This window comes from Agelaius phoeniceus, chromosome 30 (assembly GCF_051311805.1).
Source record: "Agelaius phoeniceus isolate bAgePho1 chromosome 30, bAgePho1.hap1, whole genome shotgun sequence".
Classification (NCBI taxonomy): Eukaryota; Metazoa; Chordata; class Aves; order Passeriformes; family Icteridae; genus Agelaius; species Agelaius phoeniceus.
The window spans coordinates 1,829,567-1,844,791 of NC_135294.1; the positions used below are offsets into that span (position 1 = coordinate 1,829,567).

General features: G+C 46.1%; 1 protein-coding gene across 2 annotated transcripts in view; it reads right to left on the bottom strand.

Moving 5' to 3' along the window:
• Positions 1–2,213: 2,213 nt before the first annotated feature.
• DPYSL2 (dihydropyrimidinase like 2) overlaps positions 2,214–15,225 on the bottom strand; it is a 52,413-nt gene continuing 39,401 nt past the window's right edge. For both annotated transcript variants that reach the window (XM_054650650.2, XM_054650651.2), the window contains exons 9-14: positions 11,974–12,130; positions 11,676–11,817; positions 11,333–11,503; positions 8,082–8,261; positions 5,942–6,107; positions 2,214–5,042 (exon numbers count right to left, since the gene is read on the bottom strand). In XM_054650650.2, the coding sequence (XP_054506625.1) occupies positions 4,951–5,042; positions 5,942–6,107; positions 8,082–8,261; positions 11,333–11,503; positions 11,676–11,817; positions 11,974–12,130 (908 nt within the window). In that variant the 3' untranslated portion in view covers positions 2,214–4,950. The remainder of the gene's footprint in view (positions 5,043–5,941; positions 6,108–8,081; positions 8,262–11,332; positions 11,504–11,675; positions 11,818–11,973; positions 12,131–15,225) is intronic.

The window sequence follows — 15,225 nt, forward strand, 5'->3', positions numbered from 1 at the left end:
CATTCCATGGAACACAGCCCCAGGAGGTGGGGGAAGGATGGCTCCAGAGATGAGCCCCCAGGTTCCAAGAGATCCCAGAGAACAGCCCCACATATCTCAGGGGGGTCTTCCCTTTATTGTGGGAATGCAGAACAAGAACTGATGGCAAGAGATGCAAAGCAGGCCAGTTCAGATCAGAGAAAAATGAACCATGAAGATGATTAATCCATGGAATAAACTACCAAAGGAATTTCCTACCATTTGAGGCTTCTCAAGTCAACAATGGAAGGCATTGGCCAAGTTTTAGTAGTTAATGGTCAAAAAATGCTTGTGGAAAGAACAAGCATGGAGTGGTAAATCCACAGCTGGAGTGCCAGAGCTGGAAGTCAGTCACAGTTTACAGGAATTAGCAGAGGGCACCTCCTCTGGCCTGGATTATAGAAGAGAAAAAATAATTTCCTCTAATTGCTTACTTTATCTCTTTAATGAAGGGAACTTTGTCCCACCCCTTGCCATGGGCAAGGATACCTGCCCTTGTCCCAGGTTGCTCCAAGCCCTGTCCAGCCTGGCCTTGGACACTTCCAGGGATAGGGCAGCCACAGTTTCTCTAGGAATTCCATCCTGCCCCTCACCACCCTCACAGTGAGGAATTTCGTCCCAATATTCCATCTACCCTACCTCTGGCAGTGGGAAGCCATTCCCCCTTGCCCTGGCACTCCAGGCCCTTGTCAAAAGTCCTTCTCCAGATCTCTTGAAAGTCTAGGGGTTCTTTGATGTAATAAATTGATGGGTAAAGTTTATCACTTGCTCTGTATCTGATTTGAGACAAGTGTCCTGTGAGACTTTAACAAGAAGAGAACACAGGTAATTCATATCTCTTTAACATTGAAATACCCTCCAATATATTAATATAACCAACAGGATGTGTATGTCATGTCACAGTAATCATAAGCCCTGTGCATGTTCCACATTTATTACATCCTAGATCATTCCCGAGATAATCCATGTGCCTCGAGGGAGCTGGACCTTTACCTTTCTCCATGTCCTGCTGCCATCTGATGGCGCTGAGCAAAACAGATCCTAAAGCTTCTATAGTACAGTGACATTTATTGCTCTGCCACCAAGCCAATCAGGCTGCATTGTCCCCATCTCTGATAAGTGACAGTTCCTGTTCCAGGTCAGAACAAAACCAAGTGGAGGCTCTGCAGATGTGTGTTAACTGAGCACCAGATTAATGCATCTTTCACTGGGATATTATGGTTGGGATTAGCGGATGAATCTTATATGCAGCTACCCACCAAGCCTGCTCCATGGGACCTGATTGCACAGATAGTAATATTTAATTTATGATGACAGTAGCCAAATAGCAGCATGTCACTGGTGCCAGAGCCAGGATCCTCATGTTAACCAGAGGACTATTTATGAGGGGATGACCATTGACCCCTTCACAGAATGAGGAAAAGCCACTATGTGGGGTGCCAGGTTTAAAGTTGTGTGGAGGAAGCTCAATGCATTGCACAGAGTGCCCCAACATTTGCATTTGTTCAGATGAGGAACAAGAGCTAAAACTCCTCACAAAGTCAGTCACAAACTTCAGCTGTGCTCAGATTTGGGTGAAGATCCCCCAGAGGGCTGAGCTGGTGGGTGTAGGAATGCAACATCCAATATTCTGAGCAGCTGACAGGGATGCTTGTCCCTGTGACAGTGAAATCCAACCATCACCACCCCAAGTTCCACTGGTGTTTTTGCTGTAAATCCCAAGCACCACCACCCCAAGTTGCACTGGAGTTGTTCCAGCCAGCTCCAACTCTCCCCACTCAGCTGCTATGTACAACTGTGCTTTTTTTCCCATTCCTTGGCTGGCAGAAGGTCCAAGCAGATCCACACTGAGGGGCTGAGAGCTATGCCGATACTTTTAGGGGCTTTTGCTCACATTCCAGCAGTGATCCGTGCAATGCAGAGCCAGGATTTTTCAGGCAACTGTCTCTGCTTTGCCAAATGCTGTTTTAAACCAAGTGCCCTCAGTCACAGCTCACTTTCTCCAAAGGAAATGACTCCGTGGCCCATCAATTCGTCTTTACCATCACCATGGGAGTTCCTCTCTAGCTGTGCCCCTGCACATCTCCACATCAGCCCACCCCTGCCTGCTTTTCAGGGCTGTTTGTCCCTGCTGAAGGCAACAGCCCAGAACGCAGTGACACACAACACACAGCGCCTTGAGACACAGGTGCACCTACTGGAACAACAACATTTTGTCTTTATTAGGAGTTCCCATGGTAATATAACACAGAGTTCTTAAGGAATAAAACACAAGACTTGGGGTTGGGATGGGGGGGTTGTTTTTGCCATTGAGACAATGGTCAAATATCAGTACTCCTCTTTGTCTACACACATGATCAGCTTTAGCACTTACAGCTCCTCCACTCATGGTTCACAATCACAAATCCAAGGGTTAAATCCAGCTAGTATTAAATCCTACTTTTTTCTTTTATTATTTTTAGAGCTTCAAGTCACTGCGGTTAATTAATTAATTAATTAAGTCATCATCTTTTTTTTAGCATTTACATATGACATTCATTAAACAGACACAAAGCGGACGAGCTCTCACAGAAAAAACATGCTTACATAGCCTGCAAAAAACTTTTTTTTGTGGTTTTTTTTTTCTTTCCTTTTCAAGAACAAATTTAAATTTAACAAGTTATCGTGAGTCAGTGAAGGAAAAAAAAAAGGAAGACTTAAGTGAATACTGAAGAGCCGCAAGTGTTTCGTAGAACTGAAACAGATCCACAATTCTTTTTTTTTTTTTCCCCAACTCGTTCAAATTGATTTTAACATACAGGTGACAAAGAAAAAAATTTAAAAATGAAAATAGCTGCAATATATATATTAAGTTCATGGATTACTTAACAAACAAAGTGCAAACTCTTTATGCAAAACTAGAAGACCCAGGAGTTGAACCTAAATGCAAAATGCATGGACGAATATGGCAAAGTTTTTCTTAACTTTCGTGTTCAAAGTGGCCTAAAGAGTTTAGGTGCTGCAGCTGGGAGGGTTTGGGTAGCTAAGTGGCTTCCAGACACTTTGCAGATCCCAGCATTCATACCTCATAACAACAAATTTGGTACTAATATCTTGAAAGCCTTCATATATATATATATATATATATATATATATATGTTTTTTTCCTAAAAGAACCTGTAAACACCATTTAAGAAAATACAACTATGGAAAAACAAGGTTGATGGAGGTTGGCAAAGCACAAAGAGAAGAGGGAGCAGAAGATGCAGCCAAATGCCAGGGCGGGCAGACAGTGGAGGCAACACTGTGGTAATAAAAGCTCTCTGTGCTAAGACAAGTCTTGGGACTGCTGAGCCCTCCAGCTATGCATAAGTGGGGATCTGATGGTGCAGGTTTATCCTCCATGTCCCAAAAACAAGAAGCCTCCAGTCCCAGAGCCACCAGACCTTCAATCCCAGAGGGTGGTTAAACACCCAGACCCTGCTGGCTGCCCCAAAGCTGAGGCATTCCTTTAAGGACCACTGATGGTGTCTCAAATCCTAGGCATGTGAGGCTGGGTGGGGAACAGCCAGGCCTTCCCATGGGGATGTGCAGGATTCCTGCAGGGCTGGATAGCTGTGACATTTGTACAAGAGATTCTCAGCTGCTGGGGACCCAGCCAGCTCCCAGTTACAGCAGCTGGGCCTGGACTGGAATTGCCACAGGTGCTCAGCACACACTCCCTGACTGCCTTTTGAGAGTTGAAGATAAGCCCTCAAAGCTTTAAATAACCTCTCCTTGATGGCCAGGGAGGGAGTTTCTGCTACAAAAATCTTTCAAGCAACGTGTTGCTCTTTGCCCACAGCTCCCTGCCTGTCCATACCCACCTTCAGGAACAGAAGAAAAACTAACTGCTACAAACTCTTCCAGATACTCCATCCCAGCAGTTCAGATGGTGTCCAGCTCCTCTGTTTGCACCAGCTCAAGACCTGATGGACTGAAGATCCTACGGACCTGCTCCATGCCCTTACTGCAGCTACATGACAAGAAATGTCTGGAAAATGCAACTAAGGGACACCTGAAGTACCAGGGTGGCAGTGGCAGTGACACTGACAGGACTCTGTGACTTGGATGAGGTTCGGGAAGAACAGGGAGATTCCCAGTTCTCAGATAAGGCTTCTTAAACACAATAATACAAACATATTGAAAACACACACACAAACATTAAAAAAAAAAGTTTCCTCAAGGACCTAATTTGCAGCAAAATCCAGGAGAAAAAAAGAAACCAAGGAAAAACCAACTGAACAGAATGGAAGTCCCCAAGGATTCTGGCTCAGCCACTGGCTGGGGTGATGTTCTCTGCCATTCCTAGTGCTGGGTCCTGTTTCTCTCTCCTGGCAGCATCTAGTGACCTCAGCGCTGGTGGTGGAAAATGGCCACAGACAGGCTGGGATTCCTGGTCCTTAGTGCTTGCCTAGCTAATTCTGTTGGAACACAGAACCCTACAGAATATCCAGTTTAAAACCCTTGAACTACTCTTCTGCTTGACATTAAAAAAAAAAAAAAAGCTTTTTCTATGCATTTATTTTTATTTCTTTCCTTTTTTTGTGTGTGTGTGTCTTGAAGGCAGCTCCTGGGAAATTCACTTTATCCTTCCTTTACTAAAAGAAAGATGCTGAATAGGACAGAGACCATGTATCTCAAATACCCTCTTTACATTTACTCTTTCATGTCAGAGGTGTCAAAACACGGTTTATTTCTTTAAATGTGTAAGGGGCTGAGGGGGGGGAAGTGTGAGGGGTTGGTGAAGATGAGGAAGGAACCTGAGGGGACTGAAAGAGGTGCTTTTATTTCAGCCCCTCCCCACACTGGGTGCCCGCAGTAACTGTCACAGGCTCTAAAAGAATCAAAAAGGATCTCCAGGTGCCCCAGTCCCCCCAAGGTGTACCCGGTGGGCACAGGAGGGTTTGGTCCTTAGCCCAAGCTGGTGATGTTGGCACGGCCACCCGGCGGGGCCACAATGCGCTGGGTCGTGCGGCGTGGGATGTTGTCATCGATCTGTGCTCCTGTAGGAGAGAGAGGAGGAGTCACCAACTCTGCCAGCGTTTAAAATCCATGTGGGTGTAGCACTTTGATGCTGCCTTAATGACTGGATTTGCTCTTAGAAGGCTTTTCCAGCCTAAACCATTCTGTGATTCTGTCTTTGGAGGAAAAGCCTTCACTGGCCCAACACTGCCTTAATTCTGCTGAAACCTGTTCTGCTCTGAGCACCTGAAGCACCCAGCCCTGCACAGGTAAGAGCTGGATGAATGATTATCTCTTAGCCAGCTTTACTATCCCTTTCTATAGTCCGCCCTTCTTGCAACTGAAGGACCAGCTGAGAAATCAAATCTTCCAGAAATCACATCCCAGATCCAGAGCTGCTCTCAGCTGGCAAAGTTCTCCTGAAGCTTGTGTCATCGTAAAAAAAAACAAAAGGGTTTTTTGCTATAGCCTCTTAAAACCAGAAAATACCCATTTCTAAACACAGTTGGAATGGTCTCAAGCTGAAGGAGGGCGGTTAGATGAGATATTGGGAAGAAATTCCTCCCTGTGAGGGTAGTGGGATAGTGGAAGATGTCCCTGCTCATGGCAGGGGGTGGGAATGAATGGGCTTTAAGACTCTTCCCACCCACACTATTCCAGGATTCTATGATCTGCCCTCTCTAGACAGCCAGCCAAGGACTGAGCCCAGAATACATTGGAGCATTTATGTGACATCATGAGAAGAAGCAGGAATTTAGGACAGCTCCTGTACTACTCTTCTTCCTCCCTAAAGAGAAAAGCTCACAGCTAAAATCCCCCCACAGCCTCTCTCATTCCATCCCTATCCCAGCAGAATGAACTCAGAGCATGGGAGCACAAACCAGCTGCGATTTCAGTGCATTAAATCACTCAGCAATAAATCACTCCCAAAATCACATACCAGACAAGCTGAACCCAGACTGGTGCAGGTTCCTCACGGGCGGTGCCTGCTGTTTGGCAGGAGAGGTCTTGGCTGAGGACGCTGGCGTGACCGTTTTGGGTGTCACCGACACCTCACAGACTGGGCCGTCGTAGAGGCCTCGGGGCACCCCCCGCAGCTCAGCCAGCTGCAGGGAGAGAGGGCAACACTGCCTCAAAACACAGCTACAACGCAACTTTAAAACACAGCCACAACACAGCCCAACAGCTGCTCAGATGTGGCTCAGCCAGTGACACACATTTCGGGATTGGTTGTTGGTAAGAAAATTTGAAAGCACACAGCATCTCTTCTGTACTCATCCCTGGGGTGCTGCTCTCTATCTACATTTATTTTGTATCTATATCTAGATTTTATCTATATCTATTTTACATCTATATTATATCCATATCTATATCTATATATCTATATATTTATATCTGTAACATATTTATATTTGTATTATACTTACATCTATATCATGTCTATTTCTATTTAATACGTAGCTCTATATCTGCATTATATCTATATCTATTGTATATCTCTATTATATCTATATCTATATCTATATATATATATGTTTATATGTGTATCGGTATTGCATCTATTACATCTATTCCTATTTTGTATCCATATCTCTATAAATCTATCTATATAAATATATCTGTGTCTCTGTCCAACCCAAACAGTTTTGCAGCAAACAACTATTTTCCTACAAGCTAAAACCAATGTTTGTGCAGCTCAACACTTTCCATGATGGAGAGCTGAGGTGCCCTGAGTCCGTGGGCACCCCAAGGCTCCTTGGCAATATGGACTTTTGGCTGCTCTGCACTCCCAAAAACCCCCACTTTTAGATCATCCTTGCTGTGCAGTACTGTGAGTTGGGAAAAGCATACGTTCCTACTTTGGCTCTAGATTTCTGTGCAGGACAAGATGCCTACTAATTCATATGTGACATGGAATGTGCTGTGGCTCCAGCCAGTCTGTCCCCTGCCCCAAAGGTGCTGTCCTTTAATGATTCCAACCTATGTGCCACTGGATTAAAGGCTCCTGACAGGTCTCAAATGCACCTTATTACTCATCCCCAAAAAGCCAAGCAGTGCTGAGACTAGCAGGGCAGCCCAGAGGAGCCAGGCTGGCTTCAATGGCCAGCCCTGGAGCTGCAGATTGGGATAAATACAATTATTCCAGTTGAGATGCTGCCCAATTGGATTTATAGGTCAGACATGTATTTCTGTGGGAGGACACAGTTCCTGATCCCAGGAACAGGGATCTGTTCTCCATGGGGCTAAATGATGCCAGGTTGTAATTTTGATAACTTGCAATTTCTTCAAAAGAACAATCAAAGAAAGATGATTTGCAAGGAATGGGAGGATCACTTGCGCCCAGCAGAACCAACAAAGATCAGGAGTTGTCCAGCAGAAGGCAACATTTCAAACAGCAAAATAATTTCTCCCCAGAAATTATTTCATCTATAAATAAACTCCTTCAATTCTCAGCAACTGAGTTCAGTGTCATCTCCCTTGTCAGGCAAATTCAGGCATATCAAAAGACAGGTTCAGTTTTGAATGGGTGCATTTTACAGAATCATTTTCCAACTATTTTAGCCTCTTAAAAATAGAACATTGTTCCTCTTAAGCAGTCTGTAGGCTGTGCCTGTGACTCACTAGTCACCAGACAAGAGCATCTGATCGTATCTGGCAGAAGGGAAAGCAGCATAACATATCTGTAACAAGAAATTACAATTCTAAATTGCTGCTGAGAGCTTTGATATAGAAATGCTAATGATAACTTTTCCTGGGACCTCTGTGACAGGAGAAACCTGGTGGGTTCTGGGTAGTTTGACAAAATGGCAAAATTCGAGGGTTCCTGGACACATATTCAGTTTGGCTCTCCTCAGCGAGAGAAAAATTAAAACCTGCAGAAAACCTAAGCTCAATCCCAAGTATTTTCCTGTAATGACTTGAGTGAACAGCAAAAATGAAAGAGGAATGAGATAAATGTGGCTCCCATCCCGGGAACAGCAGTGTGGCCTGAGCCAGGGGACAGCATCTGTTTTCCAGGCACTTTAACTCAGTGTTGTCAGAGGGAGAGAACAAATGTGCAGCCAACCATTGACACTCACCCTGCTCCTTGCTTTGATTCGCTTGTACACAAAGTCAGGGAAGGGTTTCCTGGGGATGTACCTCCCAGAGCCCTCCGTGACGTGGAGATTCCCATCCTCCAGCACGATCTTGCCCTGGCTGATCACCACCAGGGGAGACCCACGGCACTCCATGCCCTCGAAGATATTGTACTCCAGAGACTGCAATGAGAAAACGAGCACATAAGGCAAACATATTCACCCAGCAGAGCCTGCTGGGCTTTAATTAGCAATCACTGGCCATGCTAATTGCCAAAATTTTAAGGACAGATGGAAGCAAACTCAACAGTGTTTACCTGAGCTGTATTTGCTGTGATTTAACAAAGGCTGCTATAAATTATCAGTCTAACTTTAGGGCTTTATTAATGCAAAATTTCCATTGAAATAAGGTTCATAAAGAATCCCAGAATGGTTTGGGCTGTAAGTTTATCCCATTCCACCCCCTGCCATGGGTTGGGATCCTTTCCACTAGATCCAGTTGCTCCAAGCTGCATGCAACCTGGCCTTTGACACTTCCAGGGATGGAGCAGCCACAGCTTCTCTGAGGAAGAAATTGTTTTTTCTCTTCTTTGAGAAAAAACAATTTCAAATGAGAGCCTCGCTGTTTAAACATATTTAGGCACCTATGTCTGTTGAGCTGGGGGCAGATTTAGAAGCCACAGAAAGCTTTATGTGAGTTTCCTACTAAAAAGAATAATTCTGAAAAATCTGTATTTCAAACCAGTGTTTTGGTTGATGGGTCGGGGGCCAGGACAATCTTATTTTATTTTAATGGGATTACTCATCCTCAATTAACTGGATTGGAAACATCACACCATGGGAAAAAGGCAAGTTTGAAAGAAATCACTGTAAATGTGAAACATCCTGGAATGAGATGCACTGCAACCATGTTATTTCGGGACTGTTACTCTAGTGACCATCTCTGAGTCAAATGCAGGTCTTTTTTACCGAGTTAATGATGGAGTTTGCCCTTGAAGTGTGTTATAAGTATGGGCAGGCCTGAGTGCAGCTTTGCAATTAGCCAGACCAGTGGTTAAACCAAGTCTGAACCAGGTCCAGCCTGAAAAAAACTGGGGTGGTAAAGGAGGAGGCTGGGTCAGGAGCTTATGGATTAGGCTGCTTCCAAGAACAACACCACCTCCCTCTCCAGCTCCTGATGTTTCCTTGCCAGAGAGTGGCAAGAGCAGTGCAAATTCTTGGAAAATATCCGTAAGTTGCTCAAACATTTAAAAAAGTAGCAATCGTCCAAGGCCACATAATCAGAGGGTGTCCCTGTGCCTGTGTCAAGGGGCCTTTTGTGTTCTGCTTGGCCAAACCAGGATATCTGGACTCCAAGGGCATCACTTGTATCAGTTTCTCCTCTAACACAAGGCATCGTGAGACCCAAAAAAATTACAGACTATGGGAATCATTAAGGTTGGAAAAGAGCTCCAAGGTCACTGAGTCCAAGCTGTGCCCGATTCCCACTTTGTCACTGGCCCAGAGCATTGAGTGCCATGTCCAGACTGCCTTCCTTGGACACCTCCAGGGATAGGGACTCCAAACCTCCCTGGGCAGCCTCTTCCAATGTCTAATCACCCTTTCCATGGAGAAATTCCTCCTGATGTAGCTTCAGGTGTGACGCCAGGTACAACAGGCAAAGCAATGACAGGGGACAAGGTCAGAGATGTGTTTGTAAGCAAACAAGCTGTGATTGCTCAGCTTTTCAAACTCTTGGGAATGAGAGCCCTTCATCCTCAATGCTCTTGGCACAGCTTAAGGGTGCAGCCTTTAGCCACAGCTGAGTGCTGGGGCCTCTGACACACTGTCAGGGTTTTGGGGGATGTGCAGCTTTCAGCAGACAAAAATACTCCTGAATGGAGCTGGTTCTCCTTTGTCTTGCCCAGATCCATGCCAAAATCATGGAACCAATCCTGACTGCACTTGGGCATATCCACAAAAGAGAAAGTCTATGAGTTCTGTGTCAGGAAACTGAAAGAGTCCAGTTCATTTCCCAAAGACAACAGCCACTAAATAGAAATGACTTTCAAGCACTCCACCCAAACTACTTCCAGCTCTCTGAGCTATTCATAAGTACAAGCCCAGGTTCAGACCATGAATTCTGGCACCTAAAAGCAGTGAGTCCTTGGGTTCCGTCTTCTTAAGTCATTCCTCTCCAGATTGGAAGGAGTCTGGAAGCACCTCTAAGGTGACTGAAGTGACCAGACTCCTGGAATTCCTCTGTCAGAAGCCTTAGCAGAGGCAAGATTAAGCAAAACCATCTGTGACCAATTATGACAAAGAGTTAAGTCACAGGGAAGTGAACCAAACCTTTAAAAAAAACGATGTTTCCTTGTGAATGTGCCCAGGGATCCAAGTGTGGAAGAAAGTTTTGCTCCTTCAGCTCCAGAGTGAATGAAAGCATTCATGGGAAAAAGAACAAGCAGTTTTTTCTTTTTCCAGGGAAAGATTCCATAGGTTCATAGTCAGCAGCGAAACAAGTTGTCAACAAATGCAAACAGTGGCTGCTTTCTCTGAGACAGGGCTTGAATGTCACAGAGAGACTTTAGCCAGGCCCCTGCACTGGAACCATTCTGCAGATTCCCACAGGCTGAGACAGCTTGATAACTGCAGGGGCCAGGTGTAAGGCATGGGACTCAGCAAAAGTGTCCCTAAGAGTGCCACCACTGCAGAAGCTAACAGTGACAAGCTGCAGAAGAGCTTAGGGGAAAGTCTGGTTGTTTTGGGTACTGCCCTTTGCCAACTAATTTGGGCGTGACCACCAGGAAAATCCTGACTCCACACACATGTGCCAGATCAGTTGGTGGTATAAATCCACTCAGACCCTGGATCTGGGCCAGATTTCCAGAAAAAGTGTCCGTGAGCTGATAAAACTTCAGTGAAAAGGGGCAGTTCCCATTCCCACCACTGGCATGCCTGGATGTCATAAACAACACATTGTCCTACAAGGCCTTTGCATATTTTAGAGGATTTAAAGAGCTTTCTGTGAGCTCAGATCTATGCACCTAACACTCAGGAAGAGCAGATGTGCTCTCTGCTCCAGGGGGAATCCACGTGATTTCAGATGGACTCATCCTGCTCACGCAACTGAGCTCCACAGTGAGACCAGAGAGGGCTTCAGGCACAGGGAAAATGACCCTGGGGTTGTCACAAGTTCCCGTTGCTGGCAGCACAGCCTGGCACTGAGGAAGAGAGGGGTAAAGGAAGTAGGCAATGGTAGGGAACATCCTTACTATGTTGTGGGTCTTGGCAGAGATTGTCTTGACGCTGTCAGGATCCCAGATGACCAGGTCGGCATCGGAGCCCACGGCGATGCGGCCCTTCCGCGGGTACAGGTTGAAGATTTTGGCCGCGTTTGTGCTGGTCACAGCCACAAACTGGTTCTCGTCCATCTTGCCAGTCACCTGGGGGGACACCACAGGAGTCAATGCATGAGCCAGTGAAGAGCTGGCAGTGTCTCCCCAAGGGGTAAAAACACCAAGTGGAAGGACCATGACAAGAAAATAACACATTCCTGCAGCTCCTTCAACTCTCAATGTCCAGCTGAAATGTAAACTCATGACAGGTGTGACCTACCACAGCCTTATCCCAGATGATGGACATCCTCTCCTCGGTGCCATTGGTTCCTTCAGGGATCAGGGTGAAGTTGTCCTTCCCAACAGCTTTCTGAGCAGTGTTGAAGGTGCAGTGGGCACTGCCAGTCACTTGGAGGTCTCCACTGGAAGAAAAACAAAAGGTATTCAAGATATTTTACGGTAACAGGAATGCTCCTGAAGGTCAAACAGCTTTTTGCTTGTTGGCAGCAACATCCCTTTTATCACCCATTTCCTTGTGATGAATCACATGTTGTTTGAACACAGAAAGCTCTACTCACCAGGACAGCAGTGAGTTGAGAAAATCAGGAGTGGTCGGGTCAGGACTCAGTGGTGGAGATGTAACAAAAGCTGCTGCCTTTGCCCAGTTCTTGCTCCAGTAATGGGATCCATCAGTGCCCAGGCTGGCTGTGATGGGCTCTCCATACACCACGGTGCCTGTGGGACAGGGACACACATAAACCTTCTGTGAACGCCAAGGAATGTGCACTTCCAGCCTGGCTTCCTGGCAGAAAGCATCTCCTGGGAAAGGACACATGCTGCAGGGCTGCCTGATACTTCCTCTGAAGCATTAAATAAAGATATTGCTACTGACCAGAGCTGGGAGCAGCAAAATGGGCACAACCCTTTACACAACTGCAGAGGTTGGCACTGATGAATTGTTCTTGAAATGGTTACTGTAAAGATTCATTTTATTGTTTATATTCATTTTATTATTTATTTATCCTGAGCCAAGAACTTTGGAAGAACCTGAGAGCAACTATAAGGGAGTGAGGAGATTCAGTCTGATCTAGAAGAGATGTGCAAGAAAAAGGATTTTAATAGTAGTTTTTATAAATTATAGTATGAATTAAAGACCTTCTAACAAGACCAGGTTACTTGGAGTAGGGTCTATGCATAGACCAGGTGAGAGAAAACTCCTAGCAGGAATGTTTTTTTGCATACCAAGAAAACCCATCACAGGGGAAATATCAGAGTTCCTGGTTCACAAATGCAACACAAGGGAACTCTGTGATCCCCCCAAGGCACACAGCAAATCTGTGGCAGAACTGGGAAATGGAACTGCATCTCCTGACTCTGTCCAGTGCGCTCACCACCAGTGCATCCTTCCTCCTCATTAACAGTTTTGGAACCGCATGAAGGAACAGCAGATCCTTAAGGCCAGGATACTCTGCAAGCTGGAGTGTACCAGCACCATCTGCACACCAAGCAGATGCTGCAACTTCAAAAGCAGCACGAGCAGGCAGTCCCAGGGATCTGCTTACCAAATGCAACCTCGCCAAAATCTGCTCTGTGCCCACCCACCTGCCTCCCCAAGCACTTCATGGGTTTGGATCTGCCTACCAAAGATGTGGGCAGCTGAGATGCCAACCCTAAATACTTCAGTCAGGAAAGATGGGCAGAGGGACAACCAGAGCTGCTCAGCAGGGTCTCACACCTCACCATGCAGAGTGAAAAGACAGAATATTTCTTTCACTATATTGCCAGAGCTACTGTTACATCTCTGGGGGCTCAAGACAGCTGGGACAGAGCCTACTAGCTGAGGCAGGATGATGATTAACTGGCTCCATGCTGCTCCCAGGACCTGCTGACGCAGGAGGTCCAGGAACAGCCTTTGCTAGAGAGTTTCCAGGAGCAAAAGAAGAAGCTCCCTGACATCACTGGCCCCAAATAGGGTTCTGAAATCAAAACAAGGCCAAACACATGCTGGCTATTAATGGGAGGCCTCTTGTGGTCCAGCACACTGGCGATATTGTTCTGCAGGGAGTGATGTCTTCAGGCCCCAGATCTGCCAGCGACAGAGTCTGCAGGGAATCTCCTCCATACAAAAGCCACTGGGAACATCTGGCTTTAAATAATGTCTGTTCTTTGCCATTTAGCAAATCAAACCTTGGATTGATTGTTTTTGCCTTGGATAGTCTTCGGTTATGTTTCCTCTATTGTTTGGGAGGGCAAGACCAGTGTGTGTGGCCCTTCTCACTTACTGCACAGCATTTAACTTGAGTTATTTGAATAAAGGAACAGAGGATGGGGCACCATTTATACCCCAAATTCTCTTTATAAGGAGAAAACACATTTTGAATGAAAACTGCGTGTTTTGGCTCGCTCAGGAGGCTGAGTGAAGTGATCCCTGTTGATCATGCATCTGGGACAATCCCAGCACCTTTCACAGGCAGGGTAACATCCACCCAAGCCAAGTTGTGTTTTATGGCTTTCTGTGATCCAGGTGTGTGGTCCCTCATCCCAAAGCCCCACTCCACTTTCAGCTGGTGGTCTCAGGACACTGAGTGCAGCAAGAAGGTGTTTCTATTGATGCTCCACCTTTGTGGGGCACATGCCTTCAATATTTTTATCTGGAAAAGAGAAGAGAGACTTCCCTGGCTCGCAGGATACAACTGCACTATGACATCAAGTTCTTTCCTTGGGGGGGATGCAGCATACAGCCACATTGCTAGGTCAATGCATCTTCCTTCAGGATGATCCCCTCCGACGGAGCTGGGAGAGAAAGATTCATTCCAAACGGCTTGAGCTGCTTTCACAGACAGCCTTGAAAATCAGTCCTCCTCACCAATTCCTTTTACAGGAATCATGGGACCAAAATACTCCCAAGCTGATGCACAAACACCAATCTGTTTGCTGGAAATCAGCTCCTCTCGCATCAAACACCCAGATGGAAAGTGATGTCATTTGTATACCCATCCAGGCTTATTTAGGTTGCAGAAAATTAAATCCAAGCCTTGTGAGGAAAGAAGGGGGTAAATCATCCCTCCTGGTTACTCACCCAACCTGAGCAGCTTTAAATAGAAGTGAAAGGTTTAGTCACAGGATAAAGCAGCAGACAGCACTCACTCTTTGGGCAATCCTGACTCCTTGAGGGCCAGGCAACAGAGGAAGGGCCTGGGGGAAGCTCCTGCATCCCTCAGAGCAGATCAGCTCCCTCACAAGCCTCAGTCAGAGAGGAGAGACATGAGCAGCAGCATCCACAGGGGGTCTGAGTCTTGCTTCTTGCAGCATCCCCAAGCAGAGTTATCAGAGGCAGTCATAATTCCCTAACCTAACCCAGCCTGCTGATTCTCATCCCTGCACGGATGTCAGGCTATGAGTTACACCACATGAAAAGCCTATTCCACAAACAAGAAGTACAGCACAACAGCTACAACTGGTGAGCCTTTTTGGCTACTCCAGCTAAATACAACAGGGCTTGTGAGTCAAGAACTCCATCAGGAATCACTGCTGACCCCAGGAAGCGCAGCAGAATGCACCAAGGGAAAACCACAGCAGCTGGAAGGAGGACCCAGTTGCAATCTCTGGGGGAATTCACTACATGGAGAGAGCATGGAATGACTCTGTGATATCATGAAGGCACGTGGCTTGGTGGGGGAGGATGAGTGTGAATAGACAAGTTCAGGACTGAGCAGAACAAGCAGCTCCTGGCTCTGACCCAACCACTGAATCCTTGTGTGTTGGAAATGAAAAAGAAACCTTTCCTGCAGGGATGAAGCTGATGTTGGCAGGAGCTGAAGTGCATGAGC